Source organism: Takifugu flavidus, chromosome 6 (genome assembly GCF_003711565.1).
Source record: "Takifugu flavidus isolate HTHZ2018 chromosome 6, ASM371156v2, whole genome shotgun sequence".
Taxonomy (NCBI): domain Eukaryota; kingdom Metazoa; phylum Chordata; class Actinopteri; order Tetraodontiformes; family Tetraodontidae; genus Takifugu; species Takifugu flavidus.
Window position 1 is genome coordinate 16,717,945 of NC_079525.1, and position 26,388 is coordinate 16,744,332.

The 26,388-nt window shown below is 41.9% G+C and overlaps 1 protein-coding gene across 22 annotated transcripts in view; it reads right to left on the reverse strand.

Moving 5' to 3' along the window:
- Positions 1–658: 658 nt before the first annotated feature.
- The window catches only part of macf1a (microtubule actin crosslinking factor 1a), a 140,618-nt gene continuing 114,888 nt past the window's right edge, over positions 659–26,388 (reverse strand). For 8 of the 22 annotated variants that reach the window (XM_057034643.1, XM_057034645.1, XM_057034646.1 and 5 more), the window contains 42 exons: positions 25,938–26,099; positions 25,461–25,631; positions 24,570–24,736; positions 24,188–24,347; positions 22,795–23,121; positions 22,534–22,618; positions 22,049–22,275; positions 21,217–21,423; positions 20,745–20,972; positions 20,371–20,589; positions 19,322–19,525; positions 18,011–18,236; positions 17,222–17,448; positions 16,980–17,102; positions 16,677–16,778; positions 16,484–16,585; positions 16,085–16,258; positions 15,803–15,958; positions 15,458–15,655; positions 15,216–15,344; positions 14,572–14,754; positions 14,293–14,448; positions 13,971–14,177; positions 13,654–13,773; positions 13,386–13,555; positions 13,137–13,296; positions 12,585–12,779; positions 12,217–12,489; positions 10,908–11,096; positions 10,690–10,801; positions 10,351–10,496; positions 10,032–10,194; positions 9,798–9,952; positions 9,643–9,717; positions 8,608–8,625; positions 7,930–8,047; positions 7,104–7,166; positions 6,822–6,848; positions 4,323–4,540; positions 3,320–3,436; positions 2,699–2,807; positions 659–2,504 (listed from right to left, as the gene is read on the reverse strand). In XM_057034643.1, coding sequence (XP_056890623.1) covers positions 2,257–2,504; positions 2,699–2,807; positions 3,320–3,436; positions 4,323–4,540; positions 6,822–6,848; positions 7,104–7,166; positions 7,930–8,047; positions 8,608–8,625; positions 9,643–9,717; positions 9,798–9,952; positions 10,032–10,194; positions 10,351–10,496; positions 10,690–10,801; positions 10,908–11,096; positions 12,217–12,489; positions 12,585–12,779; positions 13,137–13,296; positions 13,386–13,555; positions 13,654–13,773; positions 13,971–14,177; positions 14,293–14,448; positions 14,572–14,754; positions 15,216–15,344; positions 15,458–15,655; positions 15,803–15,958; positions 16,085–16,258; positions 16,484–16,585; positions 16,677–16,778; positions 16,980–17,102; positions 17,222–17,448; positions 18,011–18,236; positions 19,322–19,525; positions 20,371–20,589; positions 20,745–20,972; positions 21,217–21,423; positions 22,049–22,275; positions 22,534–22,618; positions 22,795–23,121; positions 24,188–24,347; positions 24,570–24,736; positions 25,461–25,631; positions 25,938–26,099 — 6,816 coding nt within the window. In that variant the 3' untranslated portion in view covers positions 659–2,256. The remainder of the gene's footprint in view (positions 2,505–2,698; positions 2,808–3,319; positions 3,437–4,322; positions 4,541–6,821; positions 6,849–7,103; positions 7,167–7,929; positions 8,048–8,607; positions 8,626–9,642; positions 9,718–9,797; positions 9,953–10,031; positions 10,195–10,350; positions 10,497–10,689; positions 10,802–10,907; positions 11,097–12,216; positions 12,490–12,584; positions 12,780–13,136; positions 13,297–13,385; positions 13,556–13,653; positions 13,774–13,970; positions 14,178–14,292; positions 14,449–14,571; positions 14,755–15,215; positions 15,345–15,457; positions 15,656–15,802; positions 15,959–16,084; positions 16,259–16,483; positions 16,586–16,676; positions 16,779–16,979; positions 17,103–17,221; positions 17,449–18,010; positions 18,237–19,321; positions 19,526–20,370; positions 20,590–20,744; positions 20,973–21,216; positions 21,424–22,048; positions 22,276–22,533; positions 22,619–22,794; positions 23,122–24,187; positions 24,348–24,569; positions 24,737–25,460; positions 25,632–25,937; positions 26,100–26,388) is intronic. The other 14 variants (XM_057034650.1, XM_057034634.1, XM_057034653.1 and 11 more) reach the window with 11 other exon arrangements.

Here is a 26,388-nt window from a genome sequence, read left to right on the forward strand (position 1 = left end):
ACTGAATTTGACCTACTGCAAATAACATTTAGTGTGTATTTAAACAAAAAGAATTTAAATGGAAGAAAGGGCTTAAAATAGTCCTGAAGTTGAGCTTTGTGCCAGCCCACGTTGGAGCAGTCGTTCATCAAAGGGTTCTGGTGCTGCTGGTCACTTTAAAAAGCATGAATGAGGCTGACCAAAGCAAAGTAACCACACGTCATGTGGTCCCAGCTAAAGGGCGAGTCCCAAATGAGTGAGTGAGTAAATAAGTGAGTGAGTGAATGAGTGAGTACTTTAATGAGTGAGTGGGTGAGTGCTTTAATGAGTTAATGAGTGAGTGCTTTAATGAGTCAGTTAATGAGTGAGTGAGTGAGTTAATAAGTGATTGAGTGAGTTAATAAGTGAGTGATTGAGTGAGTGAGTTAATGAGTGAGTAGGACAATAAAATGATGAAAAAATGAAAAAGGAGGATAAACTGAAAACCCTAAAAAAACAACTGGTGTGAAAGGCAAAAGGGTAGAGAATGTCCTCAGACAAACATCTGAGACTACAGGAACAGTTGGCAGTTGGAGGAGGCAGTTAAGATGTGTGCTTCTGTCTGTGTGTGTGTGGCCCAGTTTGGCGCACATCAATAAATTAACACACAACACATAATAACAAACAAGCAACACACGGGTATTGCAAGCAAATTTTAATACAAAAACAGAAAAAATTGTTTAACATTTTAGTTGATGTTTTTATACTTTTACACAATTGACTCCAAGTAACACACCTCCATGTTGACGTCACCACACTCAAGTATTACAGCATCAAAAGGTGGTCATTTCCTGTGCTGTGAGTCAAGACCTCCCCACTGAAACAATAAATAAATAAAATCACCTTAAGATGTTTTGTTATTGTAATTTCATTCGATTTTCATCAACTTCATCTCTTACACTGAGATATTACAGAAACATCTCAGTCACATCAATGATGGGACATTTGGAGGAAAAGCCTAGAATTAGAGATACTGGGAAGGGACAACTGTCTCTCATTGGTCCACTTGAGCCAGATCTCCTGTTTTAATTCAGGTTCTTAGTTCTCTTTCCACATGAAGGGCAAAACCCTTTGGTCAAGATCTAGGAATTGTAATCATTAGCAAACAAAAAAAAAGAACAAAGAAGGCTGCCACTACAGTCAGTGACCACGCAAATCAGTGTTACATTGAAGTAAAGCACACAGCTGATGCCAAAGAGCACATTTTCCCCAGTACAAAAAGAAAAGTCACAATGTCTTTAATCACAATACTAAATCACTCTCTGCCAATGGTGAAACTGAAAAATAAATAGATTTTTTTCCAAGCTAGATAATGAAAATACAACTGGATTATAAATTAATCATAAAACAAGAAAAAAAAGACATTCTTAAATGAAATTTTTTTGCATACAGTTACTCAAGTTAATGACCTCATTTCTTGTAACAATTGTACACACGCTGCAGACCACACTGAATGTGTGCTGCTGGGTTGCTAAGGACAACCCAGTGTAGACAGGAAGGTAAAACTGCAGAGAAGAGCGCATGCTGGTTGTGGAAACTTGGCAAACACACTTGTTAACAGTCCTGTACTGTCAGTAATGTGCTGTTAATTTCATATGTTGCCAGAAAAAAAAGACCTACTTCTGGTCACTACTGGATGGTTCAAGCCGCCCTTCGTCGAAATGCACAAGATTGTAGCCTTGTCGGCACCAAAAAGGGTCTGTGTGGTGTTGGTTATGCCAGTGGGTGTGTGTGTTGGACAGTGTTTCCCCCTCCTGAGCTCTCCACTTGCAGTTGTGTTTCATTGAGGTGACGCTTTTGCTTATTATTGATGTGAAAGTCATTGCATATATTTGTTTTTAACTCGTTTTTTTTTTTGAGGCATCTGACTGTCGAGTAAAAAATAAGCCTCAATTAATTTCTTCTACTGAATGTCATTGAGCTTTTGTTGTCTGTCTGGGTTTTAATACATGTATTTTTGTGGTGTGAACAGACTTCCTCTGTTGCTTTGTGTGAAGAGTGCAGCACAAAGTAAGGCAACATCTTGTCAAGTCTGTTATTGGTTTCAAAGAACTGGAAGTGGCAACTTCTTAAAGGGGAAAATATCATTCTGACCTCACAGAATTTGGGCCCACCACAACAGAACTCCACATTTCTTCAGTCCATTTGTGAGGGTGACTTCTCCAATCCTCTGGGCTGGGAAAGCGTAGTGCACAATTTTTTTTACAGGTGCCCGCTGCTATTGCCTTCTTGCTAGTGTTATTTTCTCATAGCTGCTGACGTCTTCGGGCTGGGAGCTTTTTTAGAGATGGTTGGAATTTTGGATGGTTTTGCCCCACTTCCGGGTCTCCTTGGGGTGTCGGATGCATCAGAACAGACTGAACGTGAATCCTGAAGCTCAGACGCATCGGAGGCATCGCTGCCACGGCGACTGCTGGCTCTGCTGCCTGCCTGGCTGCCTGCTCGACTGGTGGCACCGCTGACAGTGGATCCTCCTCGCTTTGGATCTGGCAGAATGAAAGCAAATCCAGCAGACTGTTTTAAAACTTAGTCTATTGCTCTGAGAAATTGGAAATATGTTGGAAAAAAAGTGTAACAGTGTGTGCGTGCCTGTATTTATTACGACAGTTTTAATTAGTTTGTTTGCTTTAGTCAGAATTTAAGTGTATGGTTTCATCACACAAGTGTTCTGGAGTCTCACCAGTCCGTGATGGTTTGCTGGTGGGTGTAGCCCCTCCATTTTCACCCGTTAATGAGCCTCGGCTTGAGTGGAGTGGTGGTCTCTTCAGCTTAGACCCTGATGCTGCTCCCTGTAGCAACACACAGAATCAGCCCAGTGAACCTGCATCATTTTTCATTCATGTTAACCACAGAACATCATATTACTCCAACAAAAGGGCACAAAACACACAAAGACATGGTCACAAACAGGCCAATACAGCAGTAGCACCGGCAGCACCTTCCAATCTACCAGTACGCTAAGTCTACAACTAATGATTAATAATATCAATTACTGGTAATCTCTGATTAATCTAAGGCTAGTTTATCTTCATGCTACTTAAACATATATATGGGAGAATAAAACTAATGGACCCTTGTTGAGAAAAACAAATAAATTAACATCTCAGTTTTCTGTCCCCTTGTCTCTTAAAACCAAAATATTTTTGATCCCAAAATTTGAATTGCGTAACAATTACAGTTGCAAATTTCAGTTTACTTTCTGCATTGATGTTTGAGTTGTGTGTTAGTGTTTTAGTGCCTTCAGCTGGGGTCTGGGCGGGACAAACACAGGCGGGGGGGGTAGGTGGGGTGAGTGAGTTACCTCAAGCCCAGCGATGGTGTGGCTGAGATCTGGCCAGCAGTGGCACTTGGTGGGTGTTGGAGTTTTACTGTGTGCCAGCCAGGGCTTGGCATAGTCACGAGAGTGAGTGTGGGAGGACTGAATGAAGGAACCATGGAAGGAAGGAAGGAAGGAAGGAAGGAAGGAAGGAAGGAAGGAAGGAAGGAAGGAAGGAAGGAAGGAGCAAAGCAACACACAGTAAAGCAGTTGTAGGTGGGAGGGTGTTATGGAGGCAGTGGAAGGGCAGCAGAGTGTTGCAGTGTAGTGGTCAACCCAGCACAGCAGGAAGGACATTTCATATAGAGGTTAGCAGGATTTGAATGTCAAGGTAAGAGATAAAAAAAATAAAAGACAAAACAAAGGAAAATATAAATGTTCACACTTAATAATGTGACTTTGGCAACAACAGGATGACAACAACTGAACACTGTGCAACATAAACCCATTAAAATGTTTTTATCCATGCAGGTACAGTACTTCACATACAGAAAAACGCAGTAAACAATGAAGTTTTCACAGACACACGACAGTGGAGACACATGAAAAAACATCCCCAACATCAGGCAACACCACCAGCAGTGACCTTGGAGTGACATTGCTCCTCTAGCCCACAGCTGTAAACATGCAACAGAAGAAGAGGGCCTTCTGGCCCGCCGATAGAGCGGTCACAAGTGTTCCCGTATGTGAGGCTGTTTCAGGAGATTCCATTGAAGTCTGAACTACAGCAAAGTTTCCTTTCTCTGTTTCCTCCTGACTTTTAAATGTATCAGTCTACAGGAATTGAATTGTGCCTTCATCATGATACGTTATGACTTTAATTTAGAGAAAGGAGCCAGGTCTTTGATCTCATTATGGTGTTTTAAGCAGCAATACGCTGCCTGTGTTGTTACTACTAGTCATTATACAACTAGTGACTAGAGAAAACTGACTAAATTTGGCCTAGATCATATTTAGAGTAACAACAGTGACTGCTGCTTCAACTCACCCTGGATGATGCTGAAGTCGTCGGTGTAGTGGGAGCAGAGGGAGCTGAGGGCAGAGAGGCCCCACTGTGGGAAGCGGAGGAAGAGGAGCGGGTTGGCGAGGCATTACGGGAGCCTGGTTTTGAACGTCGACCACGGGAGCGGAACGTAGTCAGGCCCTGAGGACCTCCTTCTGGAAGGATAAATTTCTCCCTCAGCTCCAGGTTGGTGCGACCGCGAGCTGGAAAGCGAGAGGGAAGGCGTTAGTCTTGGTGAGTCAGGGCCAAGTCACGGTTTCCTTCAGCAGGGGTGGCGGAGGCAGCAAGCAAGGAGAAGCAGTCATTTGGCAGCAGACATCAGCATCTGGGTGCGTTTGGTATGTGTGCAGGTGAGTGGGACGCTATGGAAGCACTGGTACATTTCTTGTGAACTGGTAGCATGTGTAAAAGTAAAACAATCAATTCTTCCATACGCAACAAAAGTCAGAATATCATCCATTCATGGAGACACATTGTCATCACATTAGGACCCAAAGGTCCGGTGTGCTCACTTCAGTCTCTGTACAAACTGATCTATTCTATGGGGAAAAGAATCCAATGCAGCACTTCAAGGAGCCAGAAGACAAGTGCATGTAGATTTAGGGAAAAATGTAAATAGATTAACTAATATTCATTTCAATAACCCATTAAGGGAAACACAGCAGAAGATGGCTGGAATGATTATTTTTAAATCAGTTTAAATTTACTGCCACTAAATGCCAGATGTGTCTAGAATTTTGACAGAAAGCCCCTAAACCATGATGATACGCAACGTTACCCTGAGTGCAGGATGTACAGTGATGAAATATCTTCATCATTGTGTTGTAAATAACAATAAATCTGTGATGCAGTATGATTGTGAGAGGGAAAATCAAAATGGAAAAAAGATTCCTTTAGTTCTCCACAATCCCATTTTCAAAAATGTCCACACTTTTCCAAACGCAATGACATGTGTCCCCATTTATGAAAAAGTCTTATTTTATACACTTTGATTGCGCATTTTAATTTCCAAATGTGAGGGGAGGTCAGACCAAAAGCACAGCCTCTCTTCTCGGGTTTTAAAAAGCTCTGTGATTTGGACTCATGTCTGTTATTAAAAGCTGTGGAGACACGTGTGGACTGAGGACATAAGCTGCAGAAGGGATTCGTGACGTGTCTGCTTATGTCAGGCATGTCAAAAGTCCGGCCCGGGGGCCAATCACGGCCCGCGGTAAGATTTCATACAGCCCGCAACTTCAGTCTTACAATGTATTATTTATGGCCCGCTGGCACTAACAGAATAAATAAATCACTAAAATCTAATTCCTCCTTTCTTGTAGATCTTGTAAAAGACAAGAGCAAAATTTACTTGTTTTAATCTTGAATGATAACAGACAACTTTGCATTACATTTATCAAACTCATGGAAATTTAAGGTATTCCATACAGTTCAGTGTTCAATGTTATCTGACTCTCCAGATGTGAATTAAAGGCAGAATTGTGTTTTTAGAGTTGTTCACGTCTGCCTGAGTGGCTTATATTTGGTTACACTGCCATTTGAAAAATAAAGAGAATTGTGACAATGAAAATTGTTTTCTAATAGTGTACATTTGCATGTAACTTTTCTGGTTAAAAAAACATCAGAAGGATCTACTGGCCCCCGGGCATCTTCACGTTATCAAATCTGGCCCTCTTTGCAAAAAGTTTGGACACCCCTGGCTTATGTAAAAGAGAGCCAAGTGATTCAGGTTTTGTCCCTTTATGAGAAGACACTCAAGAGCATTCATGGCCTGAAAGTAATGCAAAAGCCTCAGCAGACAAGAAGCCTGGAGAAGCCAGCCATTAAAAATGGAAGAAAGAAGAAAAGAGAGACAGAGAGAGATGGGATGGACAGATGCAGGGGAGGTATGGGAGAAGTAAATTGAGTGAAACTATAGGCAGTGTGCGAAACAAAAAGGGAGCTGCTGTACAATGCAACCGTTCAGTGCAAACAGTGAGGCCAGGCGACTCAACACAATGCCATTACACCCCCCCCCCCCCCAAAAAAAAACAAACAACAACCAAAAAACACATCAACAACAGTCAGGGGACCCAGTGACCAACAACACATTCAGAGGAGTTAGCTTGGGAGGCAGAATCGTTAGAGAAACAGACTGGCCACACCCAGGTCTGTTTCTGACATGTCCCTTTGCCTCAGCTGAGCATCACTACCCACTGTTTCTGATTGGCTCCTCTTTTAAAATACAAACTTCATCCTATAGAAGACCAGGGGATGGCCAAATCCTGCTTTAGGGTGTGTGGAGAAAGCATGACGCAAACATGTTATGCATGGACAAACCCAACCTTCAAGCAGTTAGAAATTGAGCACACACTTGGAATATTGGCCACTTAGACACCAGGACAGGTGCAGGTAAATACAGCGAGACTGACAGATGGACGTGTGGACATATGAATGGGAGAAGAGCGAAGAGACAGACTGAGAAGCAGAGGGAGGAAGTCTAGATACCTCGGGAGCAGAAACATTCAAGAGCGACTGTCACAAAGAGACACAAAAGACAAAAGTGTGAAACAGCAATATGGTGGACTGACGTCACACGCAACGCATACACACCCTAACTCTAACGTGTGAATATTGGTGACCTTGAAGGGTCTCGTGTGAGCAATGCACGCAGCAACAAGGCCAGATCAGAGGGCAGAGAAGCATACGTAAAACAAGAAACGTGGACGAGAGAGCCCAGAAGAGGTTAAAAAAAAAGGTTTCAAACTACAGAGAGCAAAGAAGTCCAACCTATACGAGATGAGATGGAGCTACTGGAATCGGAGCGGAGAATCTTAAGTCCTGGATGTTGCACTAAAGAAAAGAGAGAAAGGTAGGGAGGGTGGGAGGGAGGAAAAGAAGGCGAGGAAATGGGAGAACTGAGGATCATGCAACATGCAATACTACTGCTTTATTATAGATGAGGAAAAAACTTTCAAGAGAACAGAAGCAAACTGTGTGTGTACAAAATAAATCAAGTATTGGGATCAGATGATGAGCTCAGAGGGAAAGAGTATTATAGGAAGGTGGTTTAGAGAAAGAGGAACAAAAACACCAACTTTGGATGCTGCCGCAGTGAGACGATGAGGCAGCATTTTACTGCATCACCTGCTGACAAACAACTTGACAAATGTGAGTCAGCGTGTGGTCATGAACTCCAATCCTGCCGCTCCTGCATACTCAGCTGTGTTCGGGAATGCCACTCACAGTGAGTGGCACCCAGTGTGTATCGGCTCAGACACACACATCAGTGATGCCTGGTGTACTGTCACTACACCAAGTTTAGAAAAGTTGAGTTCCTCTATATGTCTGTATAAGTAAATGATTTCCTTCTAGTTAACATGATGGAAATTATAGTCAGCAGCCTCAATTATGTTGATATGAACATAAACTGATGACAGTAATCACATTTAAATTTCAATGTAAATTACTTAATTAGAAAAAAAGCATTCAAGGAATGGAAACAAAGAATAAAGAAAAAGAATAATTGTCTATTTGTCCTCTGAGAGAGAGAGCGGTAGATGGATAGATGGTAGATAGATGGATGGATAGATGGATTGATGGATAGATAACTCACCTCTACATGGATCGTTTTTGACAAGGAACTCGTCCAGAGCCATCCACCCTCCTCCAACTCTCACCATCACTGTGCTGCGAAGGATCCTCACAAGGCGCAGCTGCTGCGAGTCACCAAACTACAGGTGGGGTGTTAAAAAAGAGAGTTGAGGATAGACAACAGAGGGATGAGATTAATATTGAAAACTGACAGGAGAAAAACAAGAATCAGTAAAAGGATGATCCAATACGGTAGATTTAATTCCAACAGATGATCTATTTCATGCAACAACAGGAAACTCATGCACCAAATGAAACACAGCTATGAAAGACGTTTTAACATTGAGCAAAGCAGAAGTCCCAGCACAGCTGTTTCTAAATTTCTCCATAAGCAGCTTAATTTCCTTCCCAACATCAACCCTCTGATGACAGCTTCAGTCCTGTCACCGTAGAACTATGTTTCACTTTCAACACCAACAAAACCACAGCGGATCACAGCATCAACACGGAATGGTGAAACCTGCTCACAAGCTGCACACCCACCACGGACGCCGCTTCTTACTCCCAATCAAGAAACAATAGGCAAACTAAAGGTTTCTTGAACTTTTACGGTAACATGTAGAAGCAAAAAGTTCAGCTGTCCAGTGGGAATCAAGAAGCAAATTTCACACTTTCCAAAAAACAGTCACAGTCACGTTACCTGGTTTCCAAGGAAGAACTACAAAAATTCCAGCAGAGGGGGAGCACAGGAGCACAAAGAAAAAGAAACAGAGTACGGTTGAAACAAGTACGGTTGACAAGTGTAATTTCCAGTTCATACATCTAAATCTGTCTACAGTAAATTAAGCAGTAACTGTCATTGTCAAGGCATAAAGATGAGGCAGCGGATATGAGTGCCTATGGATACCATGGCAGTGCTGCAACCATCTTGGATGATAACAGCGTGATAGAAAGGACAGTGAAGCAGCAAACAACAACACAGATGACACAGAGAAAAACAGATTACTGATATGTATTAAGTGAAACAGTCAGTGACCATTATGCAGTTGGTTAATGTGATACTGCAGCAGTGGCAGTGATGAGGACAGTAGTTAGAGTGTCAAACACTGCATGTATGCACACAGATAGCAGGAATCACTACAAAATTCTGTATGTTCCCAACACCTTAAACAACCCCACAGATGTGGAGATCTGCAGTAGAACAATTAAATTTTCTCTGTTCTTCATAAGAATATTATGACATTTCTGGGGTGTCTGTGATAATGCTCACTGCTACCGCTGCTTATCAAATAAGGCCACAATTAGATGTAATTAACCACTGGTCAATAAAGTAAAGCACAATTATTCTAACTAACTATCTTTTAAAGCTATTAGCATTAATAGTTTTTTACAATCTGTGCACACTTATGCAGCACCCTTAACATGCTTTGATTAATAGTGATGAGGAATTCTCATCTGGGAATGCTGTGACTTTCTCATGTTATTTTAACGTTATCATGACAATGAATCCGTCTGATGTGAGATGGACACGAGACAAATGATGTAGAACTGAGTGACATTAGCTGTGCTTGCTGGAAGAGTGAACACACATGCAATTAATAATCATGGTTTTTGGTAACTCAAAACAAACCCAACACTGCCAATAAATAATAACATAAACAATAATCAACAAGTGTTATCATTATCATTCTCATTTTCTATACTAAAGGTGTACTAAAAGCTGAGCAGAACCTACCCTGTATTTGTTCTCTCCGATCTGCTCCACTTGGAACCTCTTAGCACATTTACACTGGGCCACCTGCCGGGTCACCTGCACAACACAAGCATGCGTCCATTCAGATCCTCGTGTCACTATTTTTTGGGGTGCTTTACTTTCCTTAGACTTCTCACCTCATCTTCAATCTTGTCTGCATCGGTTGTGGGTCTGTAGGCATCTTTGTTGGGGTGCAGTGCAGCAACAAACTCATAGTAGTCAATGTAGCCATCTGCGTCTCTGTCGAAGATATCTGCCACGGCTGTCATTTCCAGTTTACTGGTGGGAAACTCTGCAGGAAAATAACAGGAGTTCCAGAATTTAAAAGAAACCTTAAACAATAGAGCAACAGCACATCAGTCAGTGCCTACTTGATGCCAGAATGCCATCAATGAACTCCTGCCGCGTGATCTTTCCATCCTGATCTTTGTCAATGCGTCTGAAGAAGTCCATCACGCGTGACTTCTTGTGATTCATCCAGCGCATATACTTTTTCCGCCACACGTCAAAATCAAAGTTGGCAAACTCTTTGAGCTGAAGAGAGAGTGACAACCTATGAGACCAAGCTATGACAAAAAGTATTGCTAAATATCAATATCAACTGGGAATGTTTAAATTACTGCCCCTGCATCACTTAAAGTGTGCACCTTTACAGAAAACCAATGTATAGGCTTATTCTTTGCATTATACCTCCTCTAGTCTGTCCAGAGCATCATTGAGTTTGCGCTGGCGGTCAAGAGCCAGTAGCCAAACCTGCTGCCACTTGCCACACAGCTGGTTGAGTCGAGGGTTCCCCCCAGACACCTGCATGGCCGCCTGCTGCTGCTGCTGTTTGCCTGCAGAAGACAGACATAAATTCAGTTTCATCACAGATGAGAAAAACACGCACGCACGCACGCACGCACGCACGCTTACACACACACACACACACACACACACACACACACACACACACACACACACACACAGCCTTCATGAAGTGTAAAGACAATATTTTCGTTCACTACAACCCAGAAAAAGGTGACTTACGAGCTCCTCTCCTCTCAGCCAGGCTGCTGGAAGCTTCTGCAGGCTTTCTCTTGTAGGTCTTGGTAACTTTGTCAACATCTGGTTGCTTCCTTGTCATTTCCTCTATGAACATCTGTGAAAGTTAGAAAGCATAATGAATACAATAAACACAAGTGATTTTACATTATATACCTGCAATTATGTTGAGTTTCTACGGAAAAAGCAACAAGACAGCCCACCTGGTGTTCTGCGACTAGTGTTTTTAATTCTGGGATGTCCTGAGGAAGAGATTCTGTGTCTCGCTGGATTAATGTAGTCTCAGCCCACTGTAGCCATGACAACAGCTCCTCTAACAGGTTGGCGTTGTTGAGCACCTCGGTTAGAGCTGTTTCCAGCCGTTGCTCGTGCTGTTTGGCCCATGTTAGCACCTGCACAGCCAAAGTGTAAGATACAGATTTCTACTTTTCACTGAATATTCTTTATAAAATAGGTGTCCAGCAGTGATGGAATGTAGCCAAGTATATGTCCATGTAGGTTCTCATGTACTGCATCGAGGTCTAGCAGAGAGTCAGCTGCACTGATGAAAGAAGCTGGAAGATGTTTCACTCTCATCCTAGCGGCTTCTTCAGTTCTGACTAGCACAGTAGGAGTTGAGACCATTTGTGTTCCTACTGGTATAAAGGGCAAAACCCTGTTGTGACCAGACTAGTTAGAAGTGAAGAAGGGTCTTGGATGGGAATGACACATCGTCCATTTTCTTTCAACAGTGCAGCTGAACCTCTGCTAGACCCCAATTAACTAAGTATCTTCCTTTACAATTGCATTACTGTGCATTTTGCTCCATTTCCATTGCAGGAACCTTTAGCATGAATTCAGAATAACCTGCACACATTTTTTTTTTACCAAAAAAACCAAGCAAAAAACTTTCAGCAATGCAAAATGACTGAGACAATTGAAGAATAGCTTAATGTAGCTATAAAGAGTTAACTGTAGGGCACAGTCTGACAAGTTTAAAAACCCACTAGCAAGACTATAAGAATCTAAGGGACCACAACTTTTTCAGTGGGTTTGACAGCTGTACTGCTCCTTAATCCCCTTGGAGGTAGAAATGCTATCCACTCAGGTTACATATTAGCAGGAGTTGCTTTTTCCCCTGGTAAATAAATTCCTGGTAATTAAAGTGTTGGGAATGGAGGTGGAAAAGGGGCTGTCATGACGACATTATTTTGATTATTAAGGGTCTGAAAATTGATTGAATTAAGATAATATGTAATAACACAGTATATACAAGTATAATGTACAGCAATATAATCATATATACAGTTTATACCAGGAAACAAAAAAAAATTGATATTTGATATCAAAATGATAGCTAACAGATAGACCATTAATTAGTAGTGGTCCGTGTTGAAGACAGAATATTTAAATCTTTGTTAGCCCTTCTGATAAAATGTTAAACAATATTAAAAAAAGAACATTTCATAACACATAACACATTTAACATGTAAGGATCTAATGGCTCAATTCTGAGAGCAATTCACTCTTCACCTCCTCAAAGCGTGCTCTGATGATGGTAATCCAGTGTTTGATGGTGGTGATGGAATCAGGGTGACAGACAGCCAGGATAGCCTCTCCCATACCAGCAGCTTTGTTGACATCTGTTCTCTTGGCATCTACAGTGCCCATAAAGTCGCGATGTGTGTGCAACAGAGCCTGTAAGGTCTCGGCCTCTTCAGGGAGAACACCACGGAAACGGAGGGTCTGTTCAGCCTCAGACAGACACTCTAGGAGCACCTGCACAGCTGTGCGAAACTCCTCTGCCTGGTGTAGATAGAAGATGGGGAGAAGTTGTGTTTAAAAAAAAAAAAGCATTCTGACATTTGGAGAATATTTAACGTTTTACTAGGTTTTCAGACCTGTTTAAGGGCCTGCTGCAGGCGAGTTTGTTTTGTGACTGACAGGGCACAAACTGTATCCCAACGGGTGCTGAGCTCCTGAAGTTGAACTTTCACCCAGGCTGTGTCATCTCGCCCAGTGTCCATTAGCTCTCGAGCTGAGCGTTTTAGAGTCTGAACACTGCTGGTTCTCTTCCCCAGCTCTTTTTGAAAAGACTGTATATGGAGAATAGTAAAAATGAGTAATTCCAAAGCAATGAAGAAATCAACATGCATTAAAAGTCATATCCAACTGTAAACTGTAACCTTTGAATTCAGTCTTTAAACTCAATACACTGATATTGGTTTAATTTTTTGGTACCATAGTTAAAGCCATTACTTGAATTTGTTATTATAATTTATGTTATTATCATGATTTAGATGATCAAACAAAAACATGAACACTATCCATCGAACTATTGTAGCATATACATTGAAAACACTTCAAATTTACTGCCTTAAAATGGCAGTACACCTACCACGAGTATAAAATGTAACAATTATTTCTTGTTTGTATCTGTTTAGCAAATTTACCTTGTGTGAGTCCATGAGATTGGACACCAGGTCCAGATCTCCATGGACAGGCTGGTCTTCCATCAGCTGGGGCTCCACACGGTACAACCAGTCCACCAGGGCCTGCAGAGCCTCTGCAAACTGCCCTGAGAACAGCAGAGCCTCCTCCAGCTTGTGTTGTCTGAACATGGAGGAAAACAAAAAAAAAAGTTCATCATTCTGTTTCATTTTCTCCAATTTGGCATAAACAGTTGGAGAGGGTGTCTTCACCTTTCCACACTCTTCCCACAGACAGTGTCCCACTTGTCTCGAACTTCACCAACCAGGTTATCTAGTTTCTGGGTGTCTGCAGGCAGCTGAGCTTTGTCCCTCATAGCTTTTCCAGACCTCACTGTGGTGTCATAAACAGGCTGTTTGGATCCTAAGGCTTTCTGAAACTCCTGGGGAAAAGGGAAAATAAGGAAAAATATGTTGAGCTGGGGACCAAAGAGAAACACTGACTTGTATAGCAGCACAACACAATAACAGGCAAGTGTACCTTGTGTTTGGCCAGCTGGACTTTAATCTTGTCGGGCTCATTCGAGATCTCCAGCTCAGAGTCCAGTCTTTTCTCAGCTTCTTCTAGCCAGTCTGATAGCTTCCTCCAGGCCTCATGGAACTAGAAAGACACAGAGAGGAGCGAAGAGAGAACTCTCTGTTACACAGTTGGCAATATGTATACTTTGAGGTTAAAAGTTAAGCTATGGGTGGTGTACATTGATTTTGATTTATATTTTAAGATATGATCTCTATAATCCCTGTGTCCTTGTATCATCATCATCGGTGAGGCTATGTAGGCCTATTTCAGTTCAGTACCTGTTTGGCACGTTTGCGGGCCTCATCGAGATGTCGGCCACGATCCAGAGACCTCTGGACCAGCTTGTCCCATCGGGCCTGAACACTGAGCAGCAGGTTTTTAATGAGAACCACATCCTGCTTCAGGCTAGAAAAACGGAGCTGAGAGCCTGCCTTCTCCAGAGCCAGGACCTGTTCTCTGTGTGTGTTCACCTCATTCACAAACACCTGAACAGACACAATGCTATTTGTTTCTTTTGTGCTATACTCAAAAATAAAATCAACAAGGTGTATTTAGAACACAAAACAATCATTACAGACAAAGATTAAGCACACTCAATACCTTGTGCTCATCAATTTGGAAGAGCACTGTGTCCAGTAAAAGGCTTGGAGGTTGGGCCATATTCAGGGTCTGCTCAGCTTGTGTCAACCAATTAATTGTGTCTTGGAGAGAAGACTGGAAACCTGTTGCCAAGGCAATGGCCTCATCCAGCTTTGCCTGTAAAGTATACGTGATACAAGTGACTTAAATGCAAAACAGTCTCCCAGAGGCAGCATTTGCTGTAATCCCCAAATTATATATACGGTAGTAAGAAAAAGAACATGCGTGTCACATTTTTACCCTGCGGTCATCCATTTTGGCATTAAGGCTTCCCCACTTGTTCTGCAGTATGCTCAAGTTTTGCTGGGTCTGGGTAGTACCAGGTCCAGACTCGTCTCCTCCGCGAGCGAGCAGCATAGACTCTCCCTGATCTTGCAGGCGATGGTACTGATCTGCTCTCTGAGCCAGTTGGGCCTGAAGCTCCTGCAGACAATGATGATAATCAAAGCTTTGAGTCAGAATGGGCTTCTCTCTGTGAGAACAACCAATATTATGTGGAATCGTCACTCCGTACCAAGTGCCTCTGTGTAAACAATAGCACGAGCGTGATCTAACACATAATTTTGGCTAAACACACAAAACCAAAAAAAAGTTAGATAAAGTTTCATAAGTAGCCTTAATCCTTTTTTTCTCTCATGGTAGTGAATGGCAGTGAATGTAAACAGTAAAACTGAATATTAAAAGTTTTAGGGCATTTACAACTTCCTTAGGGTCTCCCTGTGGAGGAGATTTTTTTAACAGCTTGTTAAAAAACAGTATTCAATTTACTGGGACTACTGGCCTTGTGTGAAATTAACAAATTTTCAATAAGTTCCCAATGCTAGTAAACGTAAAATGAAGAAATTGGGTGTGGGTCTGTCTGTATTAATGGGACCATAAACCACCATGTGTTGTTGAAGCTGCTCCCTGGCTGTTTCAGGCAGACCGCCTGTTGGTTTGGCAGCAGACAGCTGACTCTCTGTCCTCCTCAGCCACTGAAGGAACTCCTCCAGTTCACCATGGAAACCTTCAGCCTACACAGAACCACACAGGGTAAGTCTAAAACAGTCAAGCTGCACAAGATGTGAAGTCAACATTATGATTAGAGCTGCTATTAATCCCACTACTGTTGCTGTTTTTATAGTACCTGCTGCAGGGCAGCTTCCAGCTGTTTCTGACGCTCTTGTGTCTTCAGCAGAAGGCTCTGCCAGCTCTGGTTGAGCTGATCCAGTTGGTCCCGGAGGTGACTGGCTTCATCACCAGGAGAGGACTCTAGTAACTCAGCACCAGCACCGTTAACATTCTCCACCGTTGCATGATGGGAGAGTACATCATTACGCAATACCTGAAAGAGTGTCCCAAATGTGAATTCTGCTATTTGATAACAAAATGTGAAAAAGATAAAAACAAAAGAATGTCCAAAATTGATCAAAGGGAAATATTAGGAGGTTAAACTTTAGTCACAAGTTGCTGGTAATGACTGAAAACATACGTGGTGTTTGGCAAGTTCGATTTCGATGGCCTTGGGGTCAGAGCTGACTGGTCGCTGTGTGTCTAGAGTGGTATGTGTGTGGTTTAGCCAGGCCTGCAGTTCAGACAGGGCATGCTGGAACTGACCCAGGGCCAACAGGGCTGCCTCCAACTTGTGCTGTAGTGTCAGAAAGACAAGAATAGTTCAGCTTAAAAACATGAACTATTGGCTGCAGGGACACTTTGCAACCATTCAGTAATTGTGATTAGTAATTTGATTTCAGATGATACTGAAGCTTGGTACCTGTCTGTGGTTGATTTTGTCTCCCAGATTATCCCAGAGATGTCTGAGTTCGGTCAGTGGCTCCTGGATCATGTCTCTGTCCGTCTGATCTGAAACCTTCTTCAACAAGAGCTCTCCTTGATGGCAGAGCTTCTCCATATCAATCTGCTGCTGATAAACCTCAACCTTGTACTGCTGCTCAGGTAAAAAGAGAAGAAGGGTAAAAAACAGAAAGAGAGAAGATATACATTTTTTATTGCTTAATGAAAATGTAATTTATGTTGGTAAAATTTGTTTAAATTATGAATGACCCCCCCACACACACACATACGCACACACACACACACTTTAACCTACGAACAAATCTGCCACCAACATGCATGACTTCTCCTACAGTGATGAAAAATTAGAGTTGCCAACCTTGAGTTCTTCAATTTGCTGTTTAACAGTTCCAAGGTCCGTTCCCACAGCTGACATGTCACACAGCTTGATCACAGCGTTATCCAGGTAGTCAAACATATTCTAAAATGGAGACATAAAGAAGTAAGTATAAGGAACGACAAGGCATGATGATAAACACCTGATAAATAGACATTAACAGTGAAACACAAACCTGCAGTGCATCCTGATACTGTACCGATGCTGTCATGGCCTCCTCCAGCCTCTCCATTCTCTCCCTCCATGTCCGATTCAGGCCTTCCCAGGCACCATTCATCTGGGAGAAGAGTAATATAATTATGTTAACAAGTACCCGATTTATCATCCTTCGCTACTATGACCAAGAAAATATAAATGTGGATCTAATGTGAAGCTCTAACAAGATATAATAAGGAATCTGTAGGGAATTCTGGACAAACTTATGATTACATATCGGAATCACAAAAATAGTTGACACGATTAGATTCTGATATTATACCTCATCAATCGTCTTTTTTACTTCAGGTTTCTCAGTTTCTCCACAGGCAAAAATGAGGTCAGCACCAAGGGTCCTGACAAACTCCAACTCCTCCCTTAGCCCATCCGTCTCTGCCTTAATGGCCTAGTATATAGATTAGATAGCACAGAGAGAAAAAGGAGAAGAAAATGAGAAAAAGCATGTGTTTTGACAGTAGAATACTCAATTGTCAGACTTCACATGCTGTTGCAAATCTCTCATACCTCAGCGGCTTCAATCTGTTGTTTGATGAGGGAAGGGTCTACACCAGGGTCCTCCAGCTCTTTCACAATATCTTGGGAGTCTTTAAGTGTACTCAGTAGTGCCGCCACATCAGCCCAGAACTTGCCGGCCAGGTCCAAGACATCATTCAGTTTACCTTCCCTCTCCTCAGCCCGTTGTCGGATCTCATCCCACAGAGAACGCAAGCGTAGGAGGCGAGAACGGACAGCTGCAGGGGAGACGGGACAGGGTGATGGACTTATTGGATTATTACAGGGCATGCTGGCTATTGCTAATTTATTCTAACGATATATGTTTTTTGTTTGAATGCTGCTATCTACAGTTCTCTCCTGTAAATGGATTTTCATCAGTTTACACCAACTGCAGTATCACTTCTCATTTATATCCTTTAATTTCTACAAAGCATGGCTGGCTGGAGTGTAAAGCAGAAAGTTCAAATAGTTGCAGTAGAATTTAAGATACATTTGCAGTTTTCCACAGATGGCAGCACTGAAAGTCATATTCAGATCTTCAGTGCCATATTTACTAACCCTCTGCAGAGGATTGTAGATCAGGATTCTCCGCATTTGCTTGATTATACCATGACAGATTTTTTTTTTAACTTTTAATCTACAATGTAAATAAATTTACTGAATAAATAGGAAGTATGGCCCAACAGAGGTTAAAAAAGAACACATCCAAAGTCTTACAACAGTGTGTCATGTGTGTCTGTGAGCCATTTGTGATGGTCTGAACTGTCAGTCACTGTCAGTCACACGTCAGGCTCTCACCCTGAGCGGCAGGATCATCATAAGCAGCCCGACCGATGAGCTCCTCCCCGCGGGCACACAGCGCTGAGAAACTTGGCAGCAGCTTGTCCAGCTCCATCCCCTGGGCTCGGTGCTCAGCCAGCTGCTCCCGAATTTTCTCCACTTCTGCTGCCACAGAGGGAGGCTGCCGCAGCCGCTGGACCGCCCCCTCCAAGGTCTCCAGCAGGGGGTCCATCTTGTCATGGAACTGGGGGCGGAATGCAGGAAGTATTATGTGATAGATTAAGACTGAATGTGTTGAGGGGGTTGGGTGTGGGTACTTTGATAGTTGGGTGACATTTTGAAAGTGAGACATTCTGAGGAGGTGAGTGGGTGGTTAGTCATCTGTGGTAAAAATGTTCCAGATTTTTTATTTTATTAGAAATGCATCAGAATCTTGAATAAGAACAGCGAACCAAGGAACATTTCTCAACTATCACACATCTTAGTATTGCACCTGCAGCCTGTCACCTAGCCATATTAGCTAAATTTGATTCATCACACGGAGGGAAACTAAGTTTATAGTGAAGAAAAGTTTTAAGTCTTCGGTGGGAAACAGAAATCATGATTACAATAGAACAAAAAAACTCATTAAGCTTCCAGTTTTGCTGCCACTTATGGTTGGCAGACAAATCATTTAGACCTTGTTTTGAGTTTCAACATTTCAATAGCAAAAGTGTTAAAGAAAATCAAGGGCAGACTTTGCTGTCTGCTTAGATGGTTACTCAGTGATTTTCAATTCAGCTTTCATTGATTGATCAAATCAGGTGGTGGGCCTGAGTGCCAGTTGGTCAGTCATTTGTCTTACCTCTAACAGCTGGGTGATTGCAGTGAGCAGTGACCATGGAGAAAATGGTGGGGCAACACACACAGCACATCCACAATGAACAAAGAGCAGGATGTTGGAGGCATTAGGGGTGGACATGAGGAGGAAAGTCAAGTTTTAGAGAGTTAAATTTTGGGTTACATTGGGGAGGAGAAACAAGATGGTGGCAGGTTTAGGGTGGAGCAAGGAGGACAGAGTGAAGTGAAACAAGAGTTGGTATAAAGGGGAGCGGAGAGTGAAAAAAACAACACAGTAAGTTAAATCATACACATGCAAACAGTGCAGACAGGCAATATCAACCCCGGTGATTTAATGATGTCTTATGAGATGAATTGCAACATTCACAATGCAATTAAGTTTTAACATTGTAGGTTATCTGTTAGCTCTTGGTAAGAATATATTCACACATGTCAAATACATTAATAAATAATGATTAAAATATATGATATTGAAATGTCTCCTTTTACCTGAGTAGACTGTGATACTGCCTCATCTAGAGCTGCTGCCCGAGCTTTGACCCCTTCTTTGATGACCCAGTAACGTTTCTCAGCCTCGGTGTAGCGTTGAGTTACCGTTTCTCTCTCCTGGACGCTGAGCTCTGCCAGCTGGGGCCCAATCTTTAATATCTTGTCGATATGGGGTTTGTGCTCTGCAATGGACTCCCTAAGCAGCTATACAGCCAATAATAAGACAGATGGCAATAAAGTCCAGTGTTTTGAACAGTATTGATACTTTAAAATATTGGTGCTGAATTATAGATTTTAGTATGACATTTAGTATATTGATTAATCAAACCTATTACTAATTTGCTATTTAAGAGGATTCAAATAGGTCAAGGACACAAATACATACAAATGTGTGTGCTTAGCTTGACAGGAAATTATATAAAATAATTGAAGCAGCTCCTTCAGCAGCAGACTGTTACACCCACGGTGTAAAAAGGAACGATACCGCAGGTCATTCATCCCAACTGCAGTCAGATTGTACAACATTCACAACTCTTAATGTAGCACCAATAACCCAGGGTTTGGCATATTTTTCTCCGTACTACATAATCATTCTACCTCCGGAATGTCTTGTTTGCACCTTCATTTTTCTTCATATCGTCTGACATTCCTTTTCTGTATATAATTTTTAATTTTAATTTCTGTATATAATATATATAATGTACATAACATAAGAGTATTTTTCTTTTTTCTTTTAGTACTATACTGTACTGTACAACACGTGCTACCTCTGTAACATGTGAATTTCCCCAATGTGGGATCAAAAAAATTTATCTTATCTTAAATGATGTTTGTAACTGCTTTAAAAATACATAGTTAATGTATGGTAATAGAAAACTGCTTCATTAAGAAATCTAAATAGTAAATTACGTAAATAATAATAAAAATATAATTGCATTTTGAAATCTGAGTGCTCAGGATAATGAAAACACCAGTGAGAACATATTAATCATAACTGATCCTAGACAATGGAGATGACTGAATGTTCTTTTAATTAAAAAAACACACACCCTCATTTGATCCTGTTGCAGTCGGAGTGCGTCAGTGTCGATGGCTGCTGGTGGCAGCTGAGTGATGAGGGTTTCGGTCTCGCCCAACCACGGCTCCAGTTCCTCATAAGTCTCCCAGAAGCGAGCCACCAACACCTGGGCCTGCTCCAACGCTGAGAATCGCTCACTGTGCTTCTGGCTAACTGCATCATAACGAGTGCTGAGCGAATTTGTCTTTATCTGAGGAAGAGTATCAATTATAATCAATGGTATGTCCTCAGGATGAATTTCGAGAGATAAATTGACTGTTGCTTATTGTGTTCTTCAGGACCCAGTCACTGTGCATCGTTACCACTAACCAAACATTCTTAGCTTTTCTTAGCAGAAACACTCACAATGAGAGCATCTTTCTGGGTATCGCTGCAGGTTTCCAGGATGTCATCTCTGGTAGCTAGAAGCTGATCCACTGTGTCTTTGTGTCTGATGATGTCAATGTTGAAGGCTCTTTGGACTTGCAACTGAGCCACGGTCACATCAGGCTCCAGACTAAGAGGCCCAAGAGATGTCAGTTTCCGTTCTGTTTCTGCTGCCCAGGCCAGCTCGGCGTCGACAGCTTCCTCGTACTGAAACCAAACAAAATGAGAGTTCAACCAGCTCAAGGGCTCACAGTTAATACTGTAGCCTCATCACACGTGTTTGCTTATGCATGGATAAAGATTTATGAGCATGACTACATATCTGAGCATTCTGTGTGGAACTACATGTATTTCTATGTGAGCGTTCCAGTCATTTAGAAGTCAAAGAAACAATATCAAACTTGAACAAACAAACATTGAACAAACATTCAGTTCAAAATGTTTGCAGTACCTGTTGTGACCTTTGTATGGCAGCTTGTACCAGCTGCACACGCTGAGTGATGGTATCATCAGCTTGGCGGTAGCGTTGGTTGACATCTGCGACCAGACGATCTAGTCCCTCGCGGGCTCGCCAGGGCACCAAATCTAGCAGAGCATTGCTAACCTCATTCACTGTGTCTAACACCAGGCGCTTCTCCGCAGACACTTTCTTCAGCTCCTTCATCAAGAAATGAGAATCATTAGTTACACAAACCAAATTCCTGACATACCGTAAATTCCGTGCTATAAGACGTTACTTTTTCCCACGCTTTGACCCCTGCGGTTTATAGAGCAATGCAGCTTATTTATTGATTTCGATGACTTCCTCAATCATCCCCCCATAATCACTAAGGTTTTCTGAATATGAATGGATATTTACGGCTGAGCCGTTAAAGGCTAAGTTAAAGGCTAACAATCAACAGCTTGGTATTTTTTTAACCGCCGTGTTACCGTAATGTCATTTTACAGCTGTGTTACTGCCGTGTTTAGAGATCAAATATTTAAAATAATTTTTCCATATAATTGTGCCATAAAGATCTCATGTTTCAAAGTGGCCACCTGCAGCTTATTGTCAGGCGCAGCTTATTTGTGTATTTGTTCTTAAATTGAATAAAATTTGGGTGGTGCAGTTTATTACTGTGGTATACTCTGATGCGCTCTATAGTGCAGAATCGATGCTATATACAAATCTGCTCCAATATGCTACCTGTGTCATAAACTAAAAAAACAATTACTGTACATTAGATCCATATTTTGGGGTTTTTTGTGTATTTTAAACAATATTTTCCTCCATGTTCATTTACCTTTTGTCTTTCTTGGTATGCAGGTGTGGCATCGGGTTCCACACTGTTAAGTTCAGCCTCTACACTGTCCAGCCACTGGTTGAGATCTTCGTGAGCACTGGCAAATCGCGAGGCCAGTTGTAGCGCCTGCTCCAGGATCCGCAGAGCCTTGCTGCTTCCAGCAGTCATCTCAGCATAGCGAGACTTTATGCTGTCCAGCTTCTCCTGGATCAAAAGGACTTCCTCACCTTAGGAGGATAAATGAATGAAACATTTCCCGATCAAACCGCAGATCCACATGTGAGACATAAACTTAAACTAATTCTTGCATTGTTACTTTTCATTTGAGTGTTTTTGGATTTGTGAAAACATCCACTAACATTTTTCCAGTGAGATTTTGTTTCAATCTATACTAAAATACATTTTATAAGATGTTTCTCTCCATTTTATTTTTTAATTTAAAAATGACTAAATAACCTGCAACATGAATTGAAGGAGTATGTTACCTGTGGTCTGTTTAAGCAAGGCTTGTCCATTCTTTATGGCTTGGTCCACTGTCTTCTTCCTGCCAAGTATCTCCTCATTCAGGGCCTGACGTTGAAATAAAAACCAAACTATAAATTAGGTTCACTGTCAGATACAAATCAAACGAACAAACAAACCAAAAAAAGAAATCTACACAAAGTAGAGAAGGAATGTACTCCTTTATGTTCTGAATGGATGAAGTAACAAGTGAGAAAATCTAATAGGCATAACCATGATCATACCAGAGTGTGTTGGTGCTGTTCGGCCAGCAGCTGAGGCTGGTAGCTCTGGACCGAGACCTCAGCCAGCCTCTGAGCCACCTCCGCCAGCCAGTTCAGCACCTCTACTTCATCCTCCCCAAACAGTTGAGCATTAGCCAGCGCCTGCTCCAGCAGGACATCGCGCCTCTCACACCAAGCCACAAGGTCTGAGTGCCCCGACCTCACAGCATCCACCCGCTCACTCAGCCAATCACAATCTACTGCACAGCTGAGAGGGATGAGCAACTGCTTGAGGGACTCCAGGTGGCTGACCTCAGCTTCACGTGAGGACACTTCAGCTTGCACTGCCTGGGAAGTGTGTGTGTGTGTGTGTGTGTGTGTGTGTGTGTGTGTGTGTACAGGTGTATGTGTGAATGCATGTATGGTTTAGGGGAGGGTGAAGAGAGGTGAGACAAGGACAGTCACAAAAAAAAGGAAGGTGGGAAAAAAATAATATGAGCACATGCAAATGACAAATTATAGATCAACAGAAAATACTAAAGTGGAAAATGGAAACAATGACTGTAAATAAAAAAGAACAAAAGAGAACAGAATGAACTAAAAACAAATATATGTATAGAATGACTCAATAAATTTGGTGTTATTTATGTTGTGTTGTTACATAGCTATTTCCAGGATATTTTAATAACATAGATTTAGAAGGCTATTTGAAAAAGCCTTTTATCTTATTTTACTGCACAGAAGAAACCAAGAGGTTTTACAACATAAACCAAAGAAAGAGAATGAACAACCTAATAAACCTCTATTTGATTTGTACGATATGGAAGATTTGTAATACTGGATTTATGCCACCTACTGTATATGCAGTTTATCAGAAAGTGTTTCTAACTTAAACTGTATTTCTATCATGTGGATCAGACCAGTCTGGGACAGTGGACAATCACTTCTATTTAACTCCAAATCACTGACGCTGTGGCATGCAAAAGTTTGGGCTCCCTTGCTCACAAATGTCTGTTTCTGTGAACAGATACAGAAATAGGAGCTCAAATTATCTCTAAAAGGCACACACGACCAACTCCATGAAATAAAATATGTTATTCATTTAAATCTTTTACTTACAACAACAGTAGGAAAAGGCCCTGCAGCAAAAGTTCAGGCACCCTGCACAGTTATTAGCTGACAGCACCTCCTTTGGCAGGTATTGCAGCTTGTAAACACTTTTTGCAACCACACCAGAGTCTCATTCACATTAACAAACGTTTTCAGGCTACTGTAGGCAGTGTTGTCAGGTTCTGTTGGTTTTTTAGGATTTCCTTTTACTTCTGAAGTGAACTACGTATTTCCAGGTTGTGTTTTAGCGTGTAAGTTGCAAGAGAATCTTTTTAGGGTAGGATCTTGACGGTCTAAACTCTACCTTGTGCTTAGCGATCTGTTGTGTGATCTTGGCTGTCTGGGTTCCCATAGGCTCAGCTGAGCTCAAGCGTCTCTCAGTGGTGCTCAACCATTCTCCCAGTGGTTCCAGAGACTCGTGAAATTGAAGAGCCAAAACCTGCAGTTCCTCCAACTTCCTCTGCCTTGGAGACAAAAGGGAGCGGTGCAGTTACAACATGGACACCGAGAAATGATGGACAGGTGGAGGACAGAGGCAGACTTTTGATGGATGCATTTCTTTTGAGTTATGTTTCTAATGACTTTAAAGTTTATTTCAGTCTACTGGCTTTCCTTTTTATTTAAAAAACATAAATTAAAATATTCTTTTCTCACTCAAAGGCCATCTGTGTACTGTGGAGAATTACCTGGTACCAGCTTTGTCAAGTAAGTCGGCCCATCTCTCTCCCAGTTTATGGAGTTGGGTCTCAATCTTCTCTTTGTCTACTGGGTCAGCTGTGGCTGCAATTCTCTCCCCTTCAGCATGGATCATCTCCACAGTTGGCCGTCGGTCATCTAACAGCCTCTGGAGTAGCTGTCGATGGAGAGAAATAAATGATAATTGATGTAAAAACACATTCATTTTGGTTTGCTTACACACAAAATGTTTTTTTGATTGGTTGACTGTGAAGAGGTTTTAGCTAATATTGCAGTTATTTATGAAATGTTTCTTTTAAACTAAAAGGTTGTTTTTCCAATCAGCTTCATTTAACATTTGTCAATGTCATCGCAGAACTCTGGGGAAAGGTCCAGAGCCACCATCTGTTTTTAAATCAATAACTGCCCTGCGTGAATCCATTTCCTGCTTATGTATCATTCTCACTTACTCTCATTCTTTAAACTATCAGCTCATTTCAGACACAACTCTATAGTTTCCTCTCTTGTTCATTATCAAACACTGACAACTCTCACAAACACTTGTGATTGATCAATTACTGAAGCTGCAGCACCCTTATCAGCACAAACACAGGAACTATGTGCTGATAAACGGGCAACAGCAAGTGTGTCCTTGAAAACAATGCACACGAACCATGCCTGTGTGGATGTGTGTTTTGACTGGCACAGCTTCAACTGGGATGGCTGGCTGCCAGGAAAATTAACCGCTGATAATGTATGTGTGCCTAAGGTTATGTGTGTGTTGGGGGTTGAGGGGGGGTTGGCCATGTGAGGAGGGGAATCTGGAAACCTGACAGTAAATGTGTCTCTGCTGAAGAACTGCGAGTTTCTTCCTTATGTGTGAATGATCCTCTTCCTTGTACCTTTTGTTCTTGGATCTGGGCTTTGACAACACGATATTCAGCAGATGGGGGCTTCTGATTGGCAACTAGCTCCTCCGTGTCCCTCAGCCAGCTTAACAAAGGTTCAAGAGCGTCCTGGAATTTTCCACAATGCAACAAGGCCTCCTGCAGCTGGGCGATGCGCTCCGCAACCTGAAGAAGGAGGAGACACCATTAAATAAAAACAGATACAGGTCTATATAGTTATCACCATTATTTACTAGATGTACAACAATACTTGAGGAATACAGCATTATCAGTACTTATATTTTTGACTTAACATACAGACTCAAATATTTGATCTAATTAAAATCCAACACCTCTTAAAGTGGTACTTTCTTTAATTCAAATTGCGGTGCAGTACTGTGAGCAGCCAACTCTCATTTTATAAACCATAACCAATAAAAGAATTTCACATTTGGAAGACACCGAGGGATAAGCTTCAGAAGTTCTTGTTACCCGTTTGTTAAGTGAGTTCCATTGGAGGTTAGTGGTTTCCAGGTCATGCTCCAGGCCCTGGGTGTCGGTGTGCTTGGCAGCGCTTTGAATCAGACCTTGACCTACTGCATTGACATGCTGTAACTTTGGCTGGATGCTGTCCACCTGCTCTCTCTCCACTGCCTGAAGGGAACAAAAGGCACATTCTGTATTTATTTCCACATAACCAAGTGACTATCTAGCAATCTATTTATAAAATATTAAATGCAACAATTGAATTCCTGTTATGGCCACTGATGTTGATGGCTTACATGTTCAGTATAAGAGTAAAATACATTTGGTGCATATAACAATGACTTCATTTAGGAGACTGGAGACAGGGTTGTACACATAGCAGTGGGGAGAAGAAAGACAGGAAGGAACCAAAGAAGTGACTGTGTAGAGGCTAAAATAGGGGAGGGGCAGAGGCGGA